At 36.6% G+C, this 19,959-nt stretch overlaps 1 protein-coding gene across 1 annotated transcript in view; it reads left to right on the top strand.

Moving 5' to 3' along the window:
* The first annotated feature begins 1,318 nt into the window (after nt 1–1,318).
* Nucleotides 1,319–19,959, top strand: part of LOC141846110 (protein STRUBBELIG-RECEPTOR FAMILY 6-like) — a 36,706-nt gene continuing 18,065 nt past the window's right edge. Inside the window, exons 1-9 of the mRNA XM_074734098.1 lie at nt 1,319–1,446; nt 1,531–1,602; nt 1,666–1,737; nt 1,814–1,885; nt 1,959–2,030; nt 2,360–2,431; nt 2,534–2,599; nt 2,671–2,736; nt 2,818–3,122. Coding sequence (XP_074590199.1) covers nt 1,343–1,446; nt 1,531–1,602; nt 1,666–1,737; nt 1,814–1,885; nt 1,959–2,030; nt 2,360–2,431; nt 2,534–2,599; nt 2,671–2,736; nt 2,818–3,122 — 901 coding nt within the window. The 5' untranslated portion in view covers nt 1,319–1,342. The remainder of the gene's footprint in view (nt 1,447–1,530; nt 1,603–1,665; nt 1,738–1,813; nt 1,886–1,958; nt 2,031–2,359; nt 2,432–2,533; nt 2,600–2,670; nt 2,737–2,817; nt 3,123–19,959) is intronic.

Genomic DNA, 19,959 nt, shown 5'->3' with positions numbered 1-19,959 from the left:
TTTCTCGTTGGTCTTCTCAAGGTAGAGCCAAATCTATGAAGAGTAACAAATATCAAAGAGTTTGTTGGGAGTTATCCGACGAAACCACTCTGATGCCTAAATCATCATGGTGTTTCAATGAAAAGAGATAAAATAGTGTGAGAAGGTGGGTTAGAGAGTTCCTCTGCATGGAGCATATACCTCCCCTTTTATGAGTGTCAGGTACCCGTGGAGATTATGGGAGAGTGGGGGTTGTGTCTCATATCTTCTTGTGTCCAGATGACTTGATCCTACTGACTCGACAACTCGATAGCCTGGCAAGTTGGAATGCCTTAGGTAAATTAGATCGACCCGTGGGGAATGACTCAAGTACGTCGGTTCACCATGTGAAGTTTATGTTGACCAAGTCCTGATCAAGCTACCAGAGCTCTTTGTTGATTAGGTCCTACCATGTGGGCCCTGTCATCTCCATCACATTATTTACTATGAGCTTTTCTTGCAAAAATAAAGTCAAATTACCTTTTTAATCAAATTCAATATATCAATTAATTTAGCAATTGACTTAGATAACTCTAATTGACTATTTTTACCATATTGTCAACTCAAACAAAAAAAAACCCCCTTTTTGTTCTCGAGTAATAAACCATTTGACTACATCATCAACCACAATTATCCAATCGACTGAATATATATATCTGTCAACTAAATATGTTCTCGAGTAGGAATATTATTTGACAATTTTCCTAACTTTCTCATAATTCATCTTCTCGTTTTTTGACATACATAAAAAAACAATTTAAAAATGTCATAATAATAAAATATATATATAATAAATATTTAAATACCCCCTTAAGGATGGCTCCCCTAAACATATGATTGTGTTAATTTTTTAGAAGCTTCTTTTTTGGTTGGAAGTTTTTTGTTATCATCACAACTGATATCATGTAAGTGGGATGAATCTAGCTTTTAATATTGGGAGGTTTTGTATTGGGATAGATTTATGGGAATATCTTTCTAGCGTAATGAGACATAGTGTTGGATTTTCAGACATGGGTATGTCGCTTCATTTCTTCTCTCTGTATTGTCATACCTAACATAGTTCTACTTTTTTATCAATATTTGTGAATGATAACCTTTCTTTCGTTTTACATCTTGAACAATTTAAATATAACAGCCTTTTATCTCCATTTAGCTGAGTGGGATTGCCTGACATTTGGCTTATTATTTTCTTGAAACTATTCTTTGTTGTGCAAAAAAAATAGCATGCTATTGAAGTTGCCAAGTAAACTTAGATACTGATTTCATTTTTTCCTGGTTTGATGTTTCTTGTACAGTTTCATCTCTCAATGTAATATATGTCAGCATGAATTCATCATCTGTGTTAACAAACTGGGTTGCCACTGGAGGGGATCCCTGTGGGCAATCATGGAGGGGTATTGAATGTACAGGATCAGCTGTTACGGCAATGTGAGATTCTCTACCTTGTTTTTTCTTTTCCTGGTGATATCACTACTTTGCCTGATACTTTGTTTTTCTTATTGATTGTTACAGCAAATTGCCAAATTTGGGACTTTCTGGGACACTAGGCTATAATTTACAAACCATGACTTCACTAACAATATTGTGAGTTGGGTAAATCCTTCATAATATTTTTAATTCAGAAATTAATTGTCAATGCTGGTGCAGTGATGTTAGCAATAATAGTATTGGAAGTGGTAGCCAAATACCTTATAACCTTCCTCCAAACCTCCAGACTCTGTAAGTTTATTGATGTTGACAACATCAACATTTTTCTTGGTGTTATGTGATTGTTTTATGAGGATAAAATGGGCAGGAATCTTGGCGGTAACCAATTCTCAGGGAGTGTACCTTATTCAATCTCCCAGATGGCGGCACTTAAAAATCTGTAAGTGGCAATGCTATTATTTGCATTTTAACTTCTTAACACTTTCAAACTAAGCAATTTCTTACTGTTGTAGAAATCTTGCACATAACCAACTGCAGGGCAATCTGACTGATATGTTTGGTGGCCTTGGTAATCTCACAACAATGTCAGTATTCATTACTTTGGTTCCCTGACCATATCTCTTGTTTTATTGCTACGCGTTTCTCAATACTTGTCTAATCTACTAGACAAATTCATCTGCTAGAATGCTTTCTGGAACATCTAATTTGACATATTTAAGCTAGCATTTGTCAGACATAACAGATAACCATCTTATATTGATTGAATAGGATGGGGTAAAGTTCTTTTTCCAAAAAAATTGGAAATGTTAGAATGATAGTTTTCCAATTTGCATTGAGGTATAGGGTTTGATATTATGTAAGTGAATGTTCAAAAATTCATAAGACTTAACAAATACTTGAAGTTGTTCTGCAGGGACTTGTCCTTCAATCAACTTACTGGTGATATTCCAGAGAGCTTTAGCAACCTGTCAAGTTTGACAACACTGTATTCTGCTTATATCTCTCAACCAGTCAACTTACTGTTGACTTTGAATTTCAACACATTGTCCAAGTAGTATGATTGTTGTAAATTAATTATTTTATCCAGGAATTTGGAGAACAACCAATTTACTGGCCACATAGATGATCTTGCTAATCTTCCCCTTCAGAATTTGTAAGTTCATATCTGTATAGGTAAGAAATAATTCATATACCATACATTTAGTTTGCATTTCTTGCTTTTAGGAATGTGGCAAATAACCATTTCACTGGATGGATTCCTGATCAGCTAAAGAGAATAAATAGTCTTCAGTGAGTACAAAATGAATTCTGTTACATACTCGTATAATGCTCATTGCTATTTACTGGTCATGTATATATCTAATTCTACAGAACTGATGGCAATTCATGGAGCTCAACTCCAGCACCTCCACCACCACCGTATCACCCTCCTTCACCAAGCCAAAAAAGCAACCCTGGCCAACATTCTGGTGGGAGTATCAATTCCTCAGGCAGTGGAGGTGGAAACAACTCCAGTATTAGTGCTGGAGCTATAGTAGGAATTGTTGCATCTGTGTTGGTCATAGCAGGAATACTTGCATTCTTCTTGGTTAGGTGGAAATCACACAAACCTTCAAGGGTACAATTTCCTAAAAATGATCAGTCATTTGTCACTCTTCCTTTTGATGATGCCAAAGGTAAATTCACTGCACTCAAGATAATTACTTTTGGTGGTTATTATCCATAAGGTTGTGGTCCACTAGCCTTCCTTTGATCTCTTTTCTTATTTGTGGTTTGATATTTGTTACTTCACTCTAACCAAACAGTCATTCTTGCCTACATAGGATTGAATGATAGTATGCCATTTTTGATTGTAAGATCAAATAATAAGATTGTAAGAAATTCCAATTAAATAAATCCTACCATTTAATTCTTAGGATAAGATCACCATAATACACACCTATCGTTCAATAACTAGTAATTACTAGCAAAAAAATCAACTACAAATGCACTCAAAGTTGTAACGTTTAGCCCTTGTGGGTGTTGTGCAATGGTAAAACACTCATAGGAGCACTAAGATGACTAGGGTTCAAATCCCAAATGGGATGAATATCCTGGAGGTTGGCTTTTGAGTATGCATAAGCTGTGTTCCAAATTTATCCGAATCAAGGAGAAAGGTGGTCTATCTCCAGGATTAGTTGGACGAAGTCCAAACATCTGGATTATAAAAAAAAAGTTGTAAAGTTTAGCGAAACCATTAATATACAACAAAAAAAGATTATACCACTAGAAGTCCAAAACAACGATTCTAATTTCTTTTGTTGATAGCAAGGGCTTTTTTAGCCGATGAGTACTCTTATCACTTTGGAGAAAATGTAAATATTGACTAATCCTTAGAGGCGGTGACAAAGTATATTACAAAAAAGAGAGTGAACATATAACATGCATAGCTACTTTATGCAAGGTAATTGATTTTCTGACCTTTAGGTAGTTTCTTTACCTATACAGATTATCCCATTATCATTTTAGATTTATAGCCCTACGATTTATATACTTACAAATACAAGTAGACCCCAACTTATTTAAAATTAGGTCCATATAACACTCCTCTGAAGCAGATTCGAACATATTATAAATCTTAGTTTGTTACAAATGCATTCAAGGTTGAAGTGAAAGTTTTGGTTGGTCAAGGTTGGTTTGAGGCTGGGCAGGTGAGAAGTCTTGGTCGGCTGAGGTTAATCCAATATTAGGCAAGGTTAAAATCCTAGTAGTTCGAGGTCAACATATACTAGGCAAATGAGAAGGTCTTGAAGATATGAGATCTCTTAACACAACATAGATTCAACTCTGGTGTGGCTAAATCAGAGTGTAACTAGTGAAGCGGAGTAGTCAACTGATGAATCCGAAATCATAAAGTTGTGATTTGGTCGGATTTACAAGTGAAGGAGTCAACTGATGTTGGCTGATGGTGCAGTCAACTGATAGTTCAAGTCCAGTTGATTGATGACCTAATGAGTAGAAGATTCGGTCAGCCAATAATGTTGTCATGTTAAACTTAAGTTCAATCGACTGCTTGAACTAGTTAGGTTCAAAACGGACATGTCACGGTTCAATTGATTGATCAATAACAAGCAGTTGACTATGGCTTGCGAATAGAAGGGAGAGTGCTATTGCATTTTAGGGAGAGTGCTATTGTATTTTAGGGCAGGGCCATTTGAGCAACCTACAATGATCAAAATTTTTTCAGTAATTTTTGTTATTGCATTTTTGTCATTTGATTGTATTCACTTGTATATCTGCCTCTGGAAAGTGTCCAAAGGAGCATATATAGTAGTGTTATTGGGAGTTATCCATTGACACATCATAGGTTGTGAATTAGGAATTGGAGGTTCCGAACCACGTAAAATTTATACTTTGTGCATTTGTGTCGGATTGTCTTTTGATGTTTTCGTTGCATACTAACTTTTTGTAGAAAAGCAAACACGAACAAAGGTCAAAATTGCATGCGCCTATTTACCCCCCATGGTCACGACATCGATCCTACAAATAGGTAGTAGTAATTACCGCATCCCCAATTGACTTTTAGGGATATTCATAGTGAACATAAGAACTCTAGCAACTTCTACAAGATGTCTATTTTTCAATTCAGATACACCATTTTGGGTGACAATTTTAAGATTACTAGTTTGGTGTATAATCTCATGAGTGTCTCTTCTATATATATTCAGTACTGTTATCTATCAATTCTTAAAATTTTCACTTTGACACCAAAGTATGTGCTAATCATTCTGTAGGACTGAAAATAGGGGAACAATTCACTTTTGGCATGCATCAAATACACTCATATTGTCCTACTGTAACAATCAATAAAAGTCACAAACCATTTATAACTAAATAAGGAGGCCACCGAGCTAGGGCTCCACACATTCAAGTAAATCATTATGAAGGGAACGTTTATTATTGACCGAAGGATATGAATTTCTAGTATGCTTAGCAAGTTCACAAGCAAAAGTTTCCACATTACATTGCTTAAATAAGTGGGATAAAGTTTTCAATATAAGAAAAGAAGGATATCGTAATCTCCTATGCCACTGAAGAATTTGGTGATGAGCAGAATTATATTCATCTAATAAAGCGTGACCTTTTAAAAGAGGTCCTTTAACTAGTTGATATAGGCCATTGTGAACTCTACCATTGCCAATCATTTTTCCGGTGCTCAACTTTTGTATAACACAATGAGAAGGGAAAAATTTAATTTTACAATTTAAATCCCCTATAAGGGCATTAACAGGTAGAAGATTATGTGAAAAATGGAGAATATGTAAGACAAGTGATATGGTGACCAACGTTAGCACCACATGGCATAGTCAAGTTGTGTTGGAAGTCAAAGTCAAGACGAACTTGGATCAAGTCACGCCGAGCTCTGATCAAGTCAAGCCGAGCTCGAGCCCGATCAAACTGACTTCGGGTCAAGTCGACCCTTGATCGAAGACCTCAAGTCAATTCTTTCCGAGTGACATTCAAATGTGGTCTGCCCAAATTAAAGCTCTAATTTGACTCAGTAGTTGTTACAACGTCCATCACAAATGGACATAGTTGAAGCGCTGATCACCAGGAGAGGTGTCCCTCGACAAAGAAAGGAAGAGGTGTACCCTTTAGGAATTAGGGTCACTCATTCACTTTCTATTTAAAGGTAACCAGTTGCAGCACCTAGGCAATCAATTCCTTTTATTTTACTACTCTCTACTCTATTTATTTTCTCCATTTTTCTCCACCTATCTCTTAAATTTGGCTTGAGTGTTGGAGTAACCGAGCTGAGTTCCAATTCTGCTGTCCTCCAAACGTTTTCTTTAAGTCTTAGACTCTTGTTTGAAGATCTCCGACTGCTATTTGAAGATCTCCTTACTTGGTACTTGACATGATGCCCAACTCTTAAAGCCCGACTCCTTTGAAGACTGACCCGACTAGCATCCAGTTGGGAGAAAGTACTTGGTTGTGATTACTTTACTGAATCATCCCATCCCTTGATTTCGGACCGAATCAACAAGTAACAACTTAATGGAAGGAGTGTAGGTAATAGAGTCTTTTCTCATAATAGGTGATAAAGACCTATCAACTATATGGTCTTTATCTTAGTGCCTAAACAAGAAAAATATGTGTGAAATTTTTACGAGCACTAATCATATGATTAGATGCTCTAGAATCTAAAATCCACAAGTCCTTAGAAATACCATGGATATTTTTGGACAGAATGACAAGTATTAAAGAATGAAAATGGTATACTTGAATATACAAGATCAAGATGAGGAGTGATTGTTGTGGGAGGAGACTCAATTCTTGTATAAGGAGCCTGATAACATGGTTAGAAATATCGAGCTGTATAGGTCGGCACGGACGAAATTTATTGTTTCACTCGTCGATTGACACTGAAACATGTTTCGAGACTGGCTTGTAGCCGTGAGGCCGCAGTCACGAGGTTGCGAGGCAATCACGATTGGTTGTGAGGCCGATTGGCAATGTCATTTTTTTCTTTGTTTTCTTTTTTTCCCTTATTACTAGTTAAATTTTTTCCCTTGTTCCTCGATAAATAGAGACCAAGAGAGAAAAAAAACATCTTTAATGATGTAAGAGACAAATTTTTAAGAAAATATAATATAAATTCTAATCTTATAAAATATATTAGTACAAATGAATTAAATTATTCTATATATAAATTTAATTTAATTTTAAATTGATCAAAATAAATTCAAATTAATCTAGCTTAAACTTATCCTAAATTGACTCCTATTCAAAAGCAAACATATATAACAATCAAATATTAATAAAAAAATATTTGTAATTAATATATTTTATATTTAAAAAAATATTGAAATCGTATTAGTACAACATGATACGATACTGAAATCGTATTGTTTCAATCATAAATTGAAACTTTGACACGGTTCAAAATTCAAACTTGAGATTTTGCTGTTCCTTATTAGACATCCATCGGAAGGATTGGTTTCTCTTGCTAGCATGGTGTCAAGAGTTTTAGACATGTGAGCTTGAGGTCGTGGACCATTAATTTTCACCTCGACCACGTATTGGATGACCATAAAGTTTCCAACACATGTCCTTGCTATGTCTTGGTTTCCCATAGTAATTACACTTTCTATTATGTTGTCAATCTCCTTATAAACTCACTTCCAACTACATTAGGTTTTATAGTTATGGTAGAGGAGTCAATAAGCATCCTTGATCGGTAAGTAAAGATAACTATATGATTGCCATAAGAAGGGAAAACGTTCTCGCTCAAGAACTAATATTCTTATTTGATCAAAAATATCATTCACTCTTGTGAGAAAATCATAAACACATTCCCTTTTAATTAATTTATGAAACTTTCCTACATCAGTTGTACAGGATGCTTGAAAATCCCAAGTTCTTGCCACAAGGCACTAAGTTCAGAAAGATACTCTGCGATTGTCATCTCAATTTATTTGGTTTCTTGAACCCTTTTCAACTTATATATTTCAGCATCATTACCTAATTGGGAGTAGCTCCATCCCAAATCTTTTGAGCTATATCTAGGACAAAAGGTAATCTCGTGCAAGCTATGGTTGCAAGAGGCAAGATGATAAAAGAGTTGATCAGCTATTACATGATGAGAGAAGTCTCTAACTCTCATTTGCTAAGTGTCCAAGACCAAGATCCTGTTTGTCGGTGGATGCCGGGAGAATGCAATTTGATATTAGATTGTTGCGGCTAGTGTTCAACACTATCTCCGTAAAACGATATTGTTCTGCTACAAATGCTTACAGATAGCAGCAATTCGTTTTCCAAGATACAACGACGACGTCTCGGAATAATAGCACTTTAAATTCCGAGACCAACGAACTTTTTCGTTGGTTTTTTGGACTCCGAATGCACAAGATGAGATGAATGCTTCAATAATTTGATGAATCGATGATTTGATGAAATTTTCAGCATCTGGAGGGATCTATTTATAGAAAGTGAAGAGGTAGAATATCCTTTGGTGAGTGGCTGTGACTCTTGGATACGATTGATTTGGGTTGTTCGATCTGCAAGGTTGTAACACTTCAGATCACCTTTTAATTGCATCAGTCAGATCTGGAGGGTTGTAACCTTTCAGATCCCCTTTTGTCATCAGCCGTCAGATCTGAATCCAATGATCCATTCGATCTGACGCTTCAGATCAAGTCTCATCACCAACGGTCAGATCGTGATTTTTTGCGATCCAATGATCCAGATCGCGTCACATGCGACCCATCACACCTCTTTGATCAACGGTTGTCATCTGTTCACCGAGTCAGCCGTCCAGTCATCTCTCCATGCCCACGCGGAAGCCATATAAGCACTGCCATCTCACATGTGAACTTGACACGTCACCTGAGTGCCACGTAGACGCTGCCACGTTATCTGGAGCCTAAATTTAAGCTCTTAAATGCTCCTCGCAACGAGTGCAAAGTGCGCCAACAAAGCGCCCATTGCGCGCATGGCGGGTGGTGGGTCGTGGGCTCGCAGGTGCGAGCACCTACTCGCCCGTGAGAAGAGAGCACATGGGCTTTTTGTGTTTAACACAACAACATTAATAAGAAAGGGAAGCTCATCGAATTTTACCGATGTGGGACTATTCCCATGCACTTTCTTCTATAGCATTAATTAACAATTAATGCTATTCTGGGCTTACTTTGAACAATGAATTTCTCATTCACTCTTAATCAATTTTGAGCAAATTAATAGTCTAGATCTATCTATGCGAAACGTAGATTTCGATTTTGAAGTCAATTTCGACTTTCATCGATTGATGACACCTCGATTTTTCACAAAACCGTATTGGTCCTTTTAAGGCCCAATATCCAACAGATCCATCTAGTTTAATTGGATTGATTTGGAGAGAAGGATTGCCATAAGTTGTTGTAATTTTGTTATCACCATGTTCTGCCATCGTAGTAGGTTTTTTTTTTCATTTCACTCAGAATTACAATATATAAACATCAAGAATTATCAAATCCCTTAATCCTAAGGACTAATATATGAAGAAATACAATAATTATTACAAGAATATCCGTAAATCCTAGGGTCTAATATAGGAAGAAATACAACATTAATTATAGCAAGAATATCCCTTAATCCTAGGGTCTTGATATCCAAAATAACCAAAAGAATTCATATCCAATTACAAGATATAAGACCCTATTTATAGTTAGGAGTTTAGGGCCTATTCTAGAAAAAGTCTATAAAAAATAACAAATATTTATAACCAATACTCCCCCTCAAGTTGGAGCATAGATATTAATCATGCCCAACTTGTTACAAAGATAATCGAACTCGGATCCCATTTAAAGCTTTTGTGAAGATGTCCCCCAATTGTTCTCCAGTTTTTACATATCCTGTAGTGATCAAGCCTTGTTGAATTTTCTCACGAACAAAATGACAATCAATTTCAATATGCTTAGTCCGCTCATGGAACACGGGATTCGATGCAATGTGAATAGCAGCTTGATTATCACACCATAGTTTTGCTGGTATTGAAATTTTAAGTCCTACTTCAGTCAACAGTTGATATATCCACATTATTTCACATACAGACTGTGCCATAGCCCTGTATTCTGATTCTGCACTGGATCGCGACACAACCTTTTGCTTTTTACTCTTCCATGATACTAAATTTCCTCCAACAAAGATACAATAACCTGAAGTAGACCTTCTATCCATTTTAGAACCTGCCCAATCTGCATCTGAAAAACATTCAATACGAGTGTGCCCATGATTTTTATATACAATACCTCGTCCGGGTGCGCCCTTCAAGTAACACAAAATTTGCTCTAATGCTGCCCAATGATGAACCGTTGGAGATGACATATACTGACTAACAACACTAACCGAATATGCAATATCTGGACGAGTCAAGGTAAGATAATTCAACTTTCCAACCAACCTTCGATATCTCTCTGGATGTTCAAATAATTCTCCATCTGCTGTAAGATCCACGTTCTGAGTTATTGGAGTACTACAAGGTTTTGCCCCTAACTTTCCCGTCTCAGTTAATAAGTCGAGAACATATTTCCTCTGAGATAGAAATATACCATTTTTACTCCTCATTACTTCAACACCTAAGAAATACTTTAGCACCCCTAAATCTTTTGTATGAAACTGAGTGAGAATGAAAGATTTGAGAGATGAAATTCCCGTAGTATCACTACCAGTAATCACAATATCATCCACATACACAACTAACAGAATAATACCAGCTCCTGACTGCTTGTAGAACACAGAATGATCAGACTTGCTTTTCTTCATACCAAACTTTTCAACAACCTGACTAAATTTTCCAAACCAAGCACGAGGACTTTGTTTCAAACCATACAAAGTCTTTCGAAGACGACAAACTCGCCCCATCTCCCCCTGAGCAACGAAACCAGGAGGTTGCTCCATATACACCTCCTCTTGAAGATTACCATGAAGAAAAGCATTCTTGATATCAAGTTGATGTAAAGGCCAATGATGAGTAGCAGCAAGAGAAATAAATAACCGAACAGATGTCAACTTTGCAACAGGAGAAAAAGTATCAGAATAATCCACACCATATGTTTGAGCATAACCCTTAGCAACAAGACGAGCTTTTAGTCTGGCAACTGATCCATCTGGATTGACTTTAACATTAAATATCCATTTGCATCCAATAGCTTGTTTTCCTGGAGGTAGATCAACCAAGTCCCAAGTATCATTATCATTCAAGGCTTTCATTTCCTCTATCATTGCATCTCTCCAACCATGATGAGATAAGGCCTCACGGACAGTTTTAGGAATAGAAATAGAGTCAAGTGAAGCAATAAAAGAACAGGAAGAGGACGACAAGCCATTATTAGAAACAAACGAAGAGATAGGATAAGTACACTGGCGTTTACCTTTTCGTAATGCAATAGGAAGATCATCATTCGGAATTGGATCTGATGACGAAGTAGTAGGTGCAGGACATGAATCAGGAGGTCGACGCCTGGAGTATATTTCAATAATAGGAGGCTTGACAAAAGCCGGTTCTGAGACAGGTGTAGAGGATGTAACAGAATATACCAATAAATCATCATCTTCCTTTTGAGAAGTCGGGATATGTGAGGATGAGAAATAAGGTGTGTCTTCCATGAAAGTAACATCGATTGAAACAAGATATTTATTAATACTAGGACAATAACACCTATAACCCTTTTGAAGACGAGGATAACCAAGGAAAATACATTTCAAAGATTTGGGATCTAATTTAGTGACTTGTGGACGGACATCCCGAACAAAACAAGTGCTACCAAATATCCTAGGATTAACAGGAAACAATGACTTGTTAGGAAACAAAATTTTGTAAGGAATCTCACCATGAAGAACAGAGGATGGCATACGGTTAATGAGAAAACATGCAGTAGAAACTGCGTCTGCCCAAAAAGACTTGGGAACATTCATTTGAAATAAAAGAGCTCGTGCTGTTTCAAGAAGATGTCTATTCTTACGTTCAGCCACACCATTCTGGGATGGAGTATCAACACAAGAGGTTTCATGAAGTATACCATTCTGACTCATATAAGATTGAAATAGACTGGACGTATATTCTTTGGCATTGTCACTTCGTAGAGTACGGATGGACATATTGAACTGAGTTTTAATTTCCGTACAAAAAGCACAAAATAAAGAAAATAACTCAGAACGATTTTTCATTAAATATAACCAAGTTACACGAGAATAATCATCCACAAAAGTGACAAAATACCTAAAACCAGGTTTAGACAGAATAGGACAAGGACCCCAAATATCAGAATGAACTAACTCAAAAGGACTAATAGCACGTTTATTTATCCTTGGACTTGAACTAAGACGGTGATGTTTTGCAAACTGACATGACTCACAATTTAATGAAGACACGCTACTATATTGTGGACAGAGTTTCTTGAGCAATGGAAGAGATGGATGTCCTAACCTACAATGAGCCTCAAAAGGAGAATTTACACCTGAACAAACGAGAGATCTTGGGGCAGGTGAATCAAGAATGTAGAGACCTCCATTTTCATGTCCTTTACCAATAGTCTTCTTCGTCAAAAGATCCTGAAATAAACAATGATCGGGAAAGAATGAGATGCAACAGTTAAGATTGCGAGTTAATTGACTAACAGAGAGCAAATTAAAGGATAAATTGGGTAAATGTAAGACAGAGGATAAGGAAAGCAAAGGAGTGGGATTGACAGTGCCAGACCCACGAACGCAAGATGAAGACCCATCAGCTAAGGTAACAATAGGAGTGTTGGATTTATGCGTGAAAGTAGAAAAGAGACTAGAATTACCTGTCATATGATCCGTGGCACCAGAATCAATGACCCACTTAGAGGATGAGGAAACAAGGCATGTATTGTGGTTACCTGAATCAGCAATAGCAGTGATAGAGGAAGATGAAGACTTAAGTGATTCCTGATATTGAGAGAACTTGGCAAATTCTTCTGCAGAGACAAGCACCGATTTATCAGAGGTATCATTAGTGGATGCAATATGAGCCCGATGTTTTTGCTGATTTTTGTACTGAAGCTTTTTGCACTCAAACTTTGTATGACCCGGCTTGCGACAATAGTTACATATAATACCACTAGAATTTGATGTCCGAATTTCAGAAGCTTGTGAGTCTCCTCCTTTGTTTCTATTGTGAATAGTTGATCTTTTTGATACATAATTATTATTGTAACTCACCAAAGCACCACTAGGTGGAACAGGTGTGGTATTTTCTGTACGGAGAATGCGGCTAAACACTTCTTGTAATGAGGAGACCTCAGAGCTAGATAGAATTTGTGATTTAGCAGATTCGAAGTCAGGTGATAAGCCAGCAAGGAAACTCATGATAGCCATCTGTTCTCGTTGGCGTTGTTGAACCTTCACATCAGGACTAAAGGGTAGCAACATATTAAGCTCCTCATATGTCTTTTTGAAAGCCATGAAATAATTAATCAGAGGCTGATCTTGTTTTTCCACACGATAAAAAGCTTTGCAAACTTCATACATACGGGTGAGATTTCCTTTTCCAGAGTACAGAAAATCTAGATAATCCATCAATTCTTTAACAAATTCACAGTGATTAATCAAACCAATTACCTCATTATCAATACAATTCCGAATCTGAAGGAATAAGCGAGCATCTTCTCTAAGCCATGTCTGTTTTGAATCATCTTGTGGCGGGTCATCAGTCAAATGTTCATCTTTATCAATACTTCGTAGATAAAGACGGACAGTTTTGCTCCAATCCAAATAGTTTGAACCATTTAACTTATAATCCGTAATTTTAGATACCACAGGCACCATATCCATCACGATAGAAGGTTTATGTTCAGCCATAAAATTTAATTCACAAAAGAAGTCAAATAACTTTTAGTGTTGTGAGACGAAGAAGAATACCAAATTTGGAGAAGAATTCCAAATAAAAATAAGAAGCCCTGCTGTGAGACTTCGAACCACAGAAACCAATGGATATGCCGGAATCACGTAAGGAGATGGCTCCTGATTGGGTCCTTGGCAAGCAAGCGACAAGTCCAAAGTCAGTAACTGCTACTGAATCTTTGAAGCCCAAGTTGAAGCGCAGTGATGAAGATGGGACAGAAGAAATCGAGGCGGCAGCGGCAGAGCTCGAACAGAAGCGCCGGGATCACGCGATCAGACCAGGGATCGCGAAATCTGTGAGAAAAGGAACCAAACAGAAGCCAACTGTTTCACAAAACTGGAATCCTCAGAAGCCCTACTTTAGTGGGATTGTAAGGCTGGTTATTCTTGGCAAAACCTAAACGAGATCCCTCCCGATTACCACGTTCGATTGATCGAGATGGAGGCGGGCGGAGCAGGCGTCGGCAAGGTGAAGAACGACGCCGTGGGGAGGAGATGTGGCCGGTCCCGTTCCGCCAAGGTCGGGCTCCAGTTCCCCGTCGGTCGTGAAGAAGGCTGCGTCGAAACCAAAATCGAAGGCGTCACAGAGGGAAGCCTCGTCGGGACGGCAGAGCGCGGGCGCCGCGTTCGTCACGCCGAAGCGAATTTGGAGATCGGCGGCGAGAGAGAAGCAGTCGGCGAAGAAGGACTAGCTCGGCTGGCTCCACTCGCGCGAAGGAAGGGATAGTCTTCGCTGCGCACGAAGCGAAGGAAGTTCGGCGTCTTTTCGCGATGCACGGAGGGGGCACGATCGCGAGGTGGAGAAAGACGGCGCCGAAAAATAAAACCCGAATTAGGTTTGCTCTGATACCATGATATCCAAAATAACCAAAAGAATTCATATCCAATTACAAGATATAAGCCCCTATTTATATAGGAGTTTTAGGGACCTATTCTAGAAAAAGTCTATAAAAAATAACAAATATTTATAACCAATAGGTCTATAAGAAATCAAGGCATCTCTAAGAAAAATGCACCAGCTTGTTGTAGACTTCCTAGTATCTGAGCAACCAGCCCAATCCGCATCACTATATGTAGTGAAATGAACAACAGATTTTGTAGGAAAAAACAACCCATGAGTAGATGACCCAATTAAGTATTGAATAATATGATGAACTACAACAAGATGAAGATGTCGAGGTGATAGCATAAATTTGCTAACTATATGAACAATATATGAGATATTGAGCCTTGTGATTGTTAGGTAGATAAGACTACTAACAAGTTGCCTATAAAAAAAAGGATCAAGCAAAAGCTTGCCTTCATCTTTTCGGTATTTTACATTCACCTCCATTGGCTTATCAACAATAGTAACATCCTTTAAACCAGCTAACTCAATGAGATCTTGGATATATTTATGTTTATTTAAGAATAAACCATGATCTCGAGAGTGAACTTCCAACTCTAAAAAATATGTGAGATCCCTAAGATCTTTCATTTTAAATATACTATGCAACATATTTTGAAACTTAGTGATCAACCCATCGCCATTACCTGTGATGATAATATCATCAACATAGAGTAAGAGAAAGCCCATACCATAATTGTCTTGCGAAAGAAAAGTGATGAATCATATTGATTTTGTGTGAAAGAGAAGGTGAGAAGAGTGCTGCAAAACTTCTCAAATCAAGCTCTAGGTGCCTACTTTAACCCATACAAAGAGCGCCTTAGCTTGCAAGCTTCATGAGAAGCTATCATTTATACTGGGTGGAAGTTTCATGTAAACCTCTTCCTTAAGATCCCCATTCGAGAAAGCATTTTTTACATCCATCTGATATAATGATCAAGATTAGAGGATGCAATAGCAAGAATGGAACTAGTGCGAATGCTTCTTCATAGTCGAGGTCATATTCTTGTTTATCGCCAAGAGCAACCAATCGAGCTTTGTATCTATCAGACTTGAGTTTCACACCAATGAGCTTAACATTTGGAGGACAAGAAACAATGTCCCACGTATGATTTGTGTCATAACCCGGAGACTCCCATCCCTATATGGAAGTTAGCCTTTTTGCTTGGACAATATTCATTTTTGCATCAAAATCCATAAATAATATCCAACAAGGGTACACAGATTGTACGAACATAAATATGCAATACTTTATTCACTGATTTAGATAATGTTCGACCCCAAAACTTGACTCTATCATGCCATGACATGATTGACAATTGATTTTGTACAGACAATAAAATAAACAATGTCGAAATAACAAAATGTATAAGTAGCTAATTATGCAAGTAAAAATAAACTGAATGGACTATGTAGAAATCGTCTCCATAACTGTCGTTGAGTATTTCTGAACAAATGTATAAGTAGCTAATTATGCAAATAAAAATAAACTGAATGGACTCTGTAGAAATCGTTTCCATAACTGTCGCTGAGTATCTATGAACAATTATCCAACTTTATTGATCAAACCTCGAAAATCGCCTAAGTTTATGAATCTGGAGGTCAAAGGAAAAGGGCAAAGTAGAGATATGAAAGACGTGAATGAAAAATATTATTAAAGAGGGCAACAATATCATTTATCATTTATCTTTTTCATGTCATTCGTCTTTTATTACCTTCTTAATTAATATCATCAGTTTCCATTATTGTCTTATTTTATTCGATAACTCAATATGATTTATTGAGTAGGTGAACGACATATAATATACTCATCCAGAATGTGTCGTTTAAGTAAAGGTGAACGACTTACATTCCACCTAATACAAACACATCATGTAGAAATAAAAAATATCAAAGTGAACGATCTGCAACTCACTTGAAGAAGATGCATCGTATAACACAGTGAACGATCTGTAATCCACCCATAATGAAATTGCATCGTAAGTATGAATCTATACATATATAGGTAGGGTGAACGACTCGTAATCCACCCAAAAGAGATGTATCGTATATACAAGGAGTGAATGACTCACAATCCACCCAATACGAAATACATCATGTGAATGCATATATACAAAAACATACATAGGGTGAATAACCCACAATCCACCCGAAAAATACCTCATAAAAATAGGATGAATGACCTGCAATTCATCCCGTAAGGTGCCTTACATAAGAATAGAGTGAATAACTTGCAATCCACCCGTGAGGTAAATGCATCTCAATCTGGTCAAAGTTTATGCACGTGCAGAAAGACTCAAAAGCTCTTTTCAAACTGTGGTGCAAAGAGCTTTATATTTATAGAGAGTTATTTCATTATTACTTTGACATAAATAATCTCATGTCTTTTATAACTAATAGACCTGAAGTTTCATGGTACGAGAGTTACATTCACTTATTTATTAACTTGTTCGAGAAGTTATATAACTTCTTACGAGCATCGAGCTAAAGCTTTCTCTCGTATTATTCAATTTTTGATAATAATATCATTTATATTATTTATTCACTTCAAATTCTCACGAGGGTTTGCATTCTCTTTTAGGAAATTATCTTAAATTCTCCATGTCTCTCAATTGCCTAATCTAAATGGCATTGATAAATCTTGATAGGGTGCAAAATTTTGATAAACAACAAGGGTATAAAAGGACAAACAAGTATAAAGATATGATCAAGCAATAGAAGTATATACGATTATGTAATTTATTTTTCTTTTTCCAAATAGAATATGAACCTTAAATAATTCATCATCAATATTTTTTAATCAATACCTAATTTAACATTGATGAGGTCATTCTTGTTTTCTAACCAATGTAGACTTATAGTAGTAATTAACAACTGGAATAAAATCTTAAATAAAAAAACAAGCACAATACACTACAGATAATAGATTTATGTCATTATATGAAGGAAAACCCAAGCTAAGGAATTCCTAATTGCTATGGAGTTCGAACTAGAAAAGGGATCAAGCAGAAAAGGATCTAAATTATTATCTCTTAAAATGTATGTTTAATCATGCACGAAGGCAATCAAAAGGAGTCAAGCAAGAAAACTCTATCTCAAATCGAAGGGTCTTCGCTGTTGGGTGATGGCAACGCGACGATGGTAGCGTGACAACGATGGTGTTGGCAACGAAGGTGTTTAGCGACAATGACGTGCGACAGAGGATTTGAGGGTGGACGAATGTTGATATGGAAAAATTAGTGTTAGGGAAAGCATAAAAAGGGGAGGAAGAAGAACAAGGTCAACCATGGGAAAAGAAAGGTTCGACTGTTGCTTTTTTATTGGTCTTTTTATGAAAAAGTTCAACTAATTTCAAAATTTCTAACTAGTCCCTTTTTCCCAATGATATAATAGTTTTCCTCAAGTGCTTGAAGTTTTGCTTCGTTGCTTGTTGCCAACACTCATGTTTCATAGCTTGTTTATAACAAGTGGGAATGGAAATAGAAGACAAAGTAGTAGACATAGCCACAGGGGTTGGAAAACCATACTTTTCATGAGGTTTACAAGGTCTAGAGCTTCTTCGAAAGGAGGCGGATCATTGGAAACATGATCAAATGCCGTAGGAAGATGTGGAGGAATCTCAGCGAGACCTGTAGGAGGATCAAATGCAGGAGTGCATTTACAATAAATATTAAACCTTAGAACTAGTGTTGGTGATTTAGGAAAATGTAGTAAAGCAGATAGAGAAGGGAATTTTGAGGTTTGTTGTGTGTAAAGAAAGGCTGATTTTAAAAATTAATGACATTCCTAGAGATGCGAGTTTGATGGGCATGATGATCATAGCAAAGAAATACTTTTTGGGTTCCAGCATATCCTAAGAAAGCACACTTGACAGATTGGATAGTAAGTTTATTTCTTTCATGTGCAATAAGGTGAACAAAACAAACACATCCAAAAATATGAAGATTGGAATAATTTGGTGTATACCCAAACAAACAAAAGTAGGAAGAATCATTGTTCAAGTTGGGAGATGGAAATCTATTAATCAAATAAATAACAGTAGATAAAACTTTACACCAAAAATGAGAAGGAACACAAACAAGACTCAATTAAAAGAGTGCGAACAACATCAAGAAGATGACGATTCTTTCTTTCAACCATACCGTTTTGTTGTGGAGCGAAAGGACAAGAACTTTGTGATACGATCCCATGACTTCGAAGAAAAAATCGAAATTCATTCGACATATATTCACCACCTGAATTAGATTGTAAGATTTTGATTTTGGTAGAAAATTGTGTTTCAACTAAAGCATGAAAGACTTTAAACACAGAAAAAACCTCACTTTTAGACCGAAGAAAATATACCAAAGTAAAGCGAGTGAAATCATCGATAAATGTAACAAAGCATTTGTAATGTTCACAAGAAATTACAGGGGCAATACCCCATACATCAGCATGTACGAGTTTAAAGGTTTGGTGGTGTGGTTTTTATACAATGGAAAAGGAAGTGTTTTACTTTTACTAAGTTTGCAAGATGCACAATCAACAATATCATTATTAGAAGAATTCGAATTTTTATTTCTAAGTAAACCAGATTTAAGCAAGACTGGAAGTATATGAGAATTACGTTGTCCTAAACATCTACGCCATACTTAATTATCACATTGAACAATATTACAAGCAATATAATTTGACACCGGAGAGAGATAAAAACAAAGGAAAGAGACGTCCCACTTTAGTTCCCTTTGCGATCATCTTCCCGGACACTTGATCCTGCACAAGACAACCAAAATTTGAAAATTGAACATTACAATTGTTGTCAACTAATTGACCGATAGATATAAGATTAGTGGACAACTTAGGAGACACAAAAATAGTATTTAAAACTGTGATAGGTAAGGAATTACCATCGAGAGCATGAATCTGAAGATCTCCTTTATATTTTTTAATATTATTTAAAGGTAAGGCAGTGTTGGTCATGTGATTAGAAGCACCAGAATCAAAATACCAAGGCTTAGGATTAGAATTTTTTTCTTCTTTACTATATTAGACTCTATGATTAAGGGATATTCTTGTTGTAATTATTGTTGTATTTCTTTGATTGTAAATTTTCTTCAAGTAATCCCACTTTTCTCTAGAGGTCTTATAAGGCGATTGAGAAGTATTCCAAGGATCCAATACATCATTTAAGCATCCTTCACTTCCCATTTCACATATTTTTCCTCGCTATTAGGTGTAGGATGTGTCCCATCAATATGACCTCA

The sequence above is a fragment of the Curcuma longa genome, chromosome 15 (assembly GCF_044706935.1).
Source record: "Curcuma longa cultivar G26 ecotype Majalengka, Jawa Barat chromosome 15, ITB_CL_G26_1.1, whole genome shotgun sequence".
Taxonomy (NCBI): Eukaryota; Viridiplantae; Streptophyta; class Magnoliopsida; order Zingiberales; family Zingiberaceae; genus Curcuma; species Curcuma longa.
The sequence above is the reverse complement of the archived record's forward strand: the minus strand, read 5'-3'. Positions and strand labels throughout refer to the sequence as shown.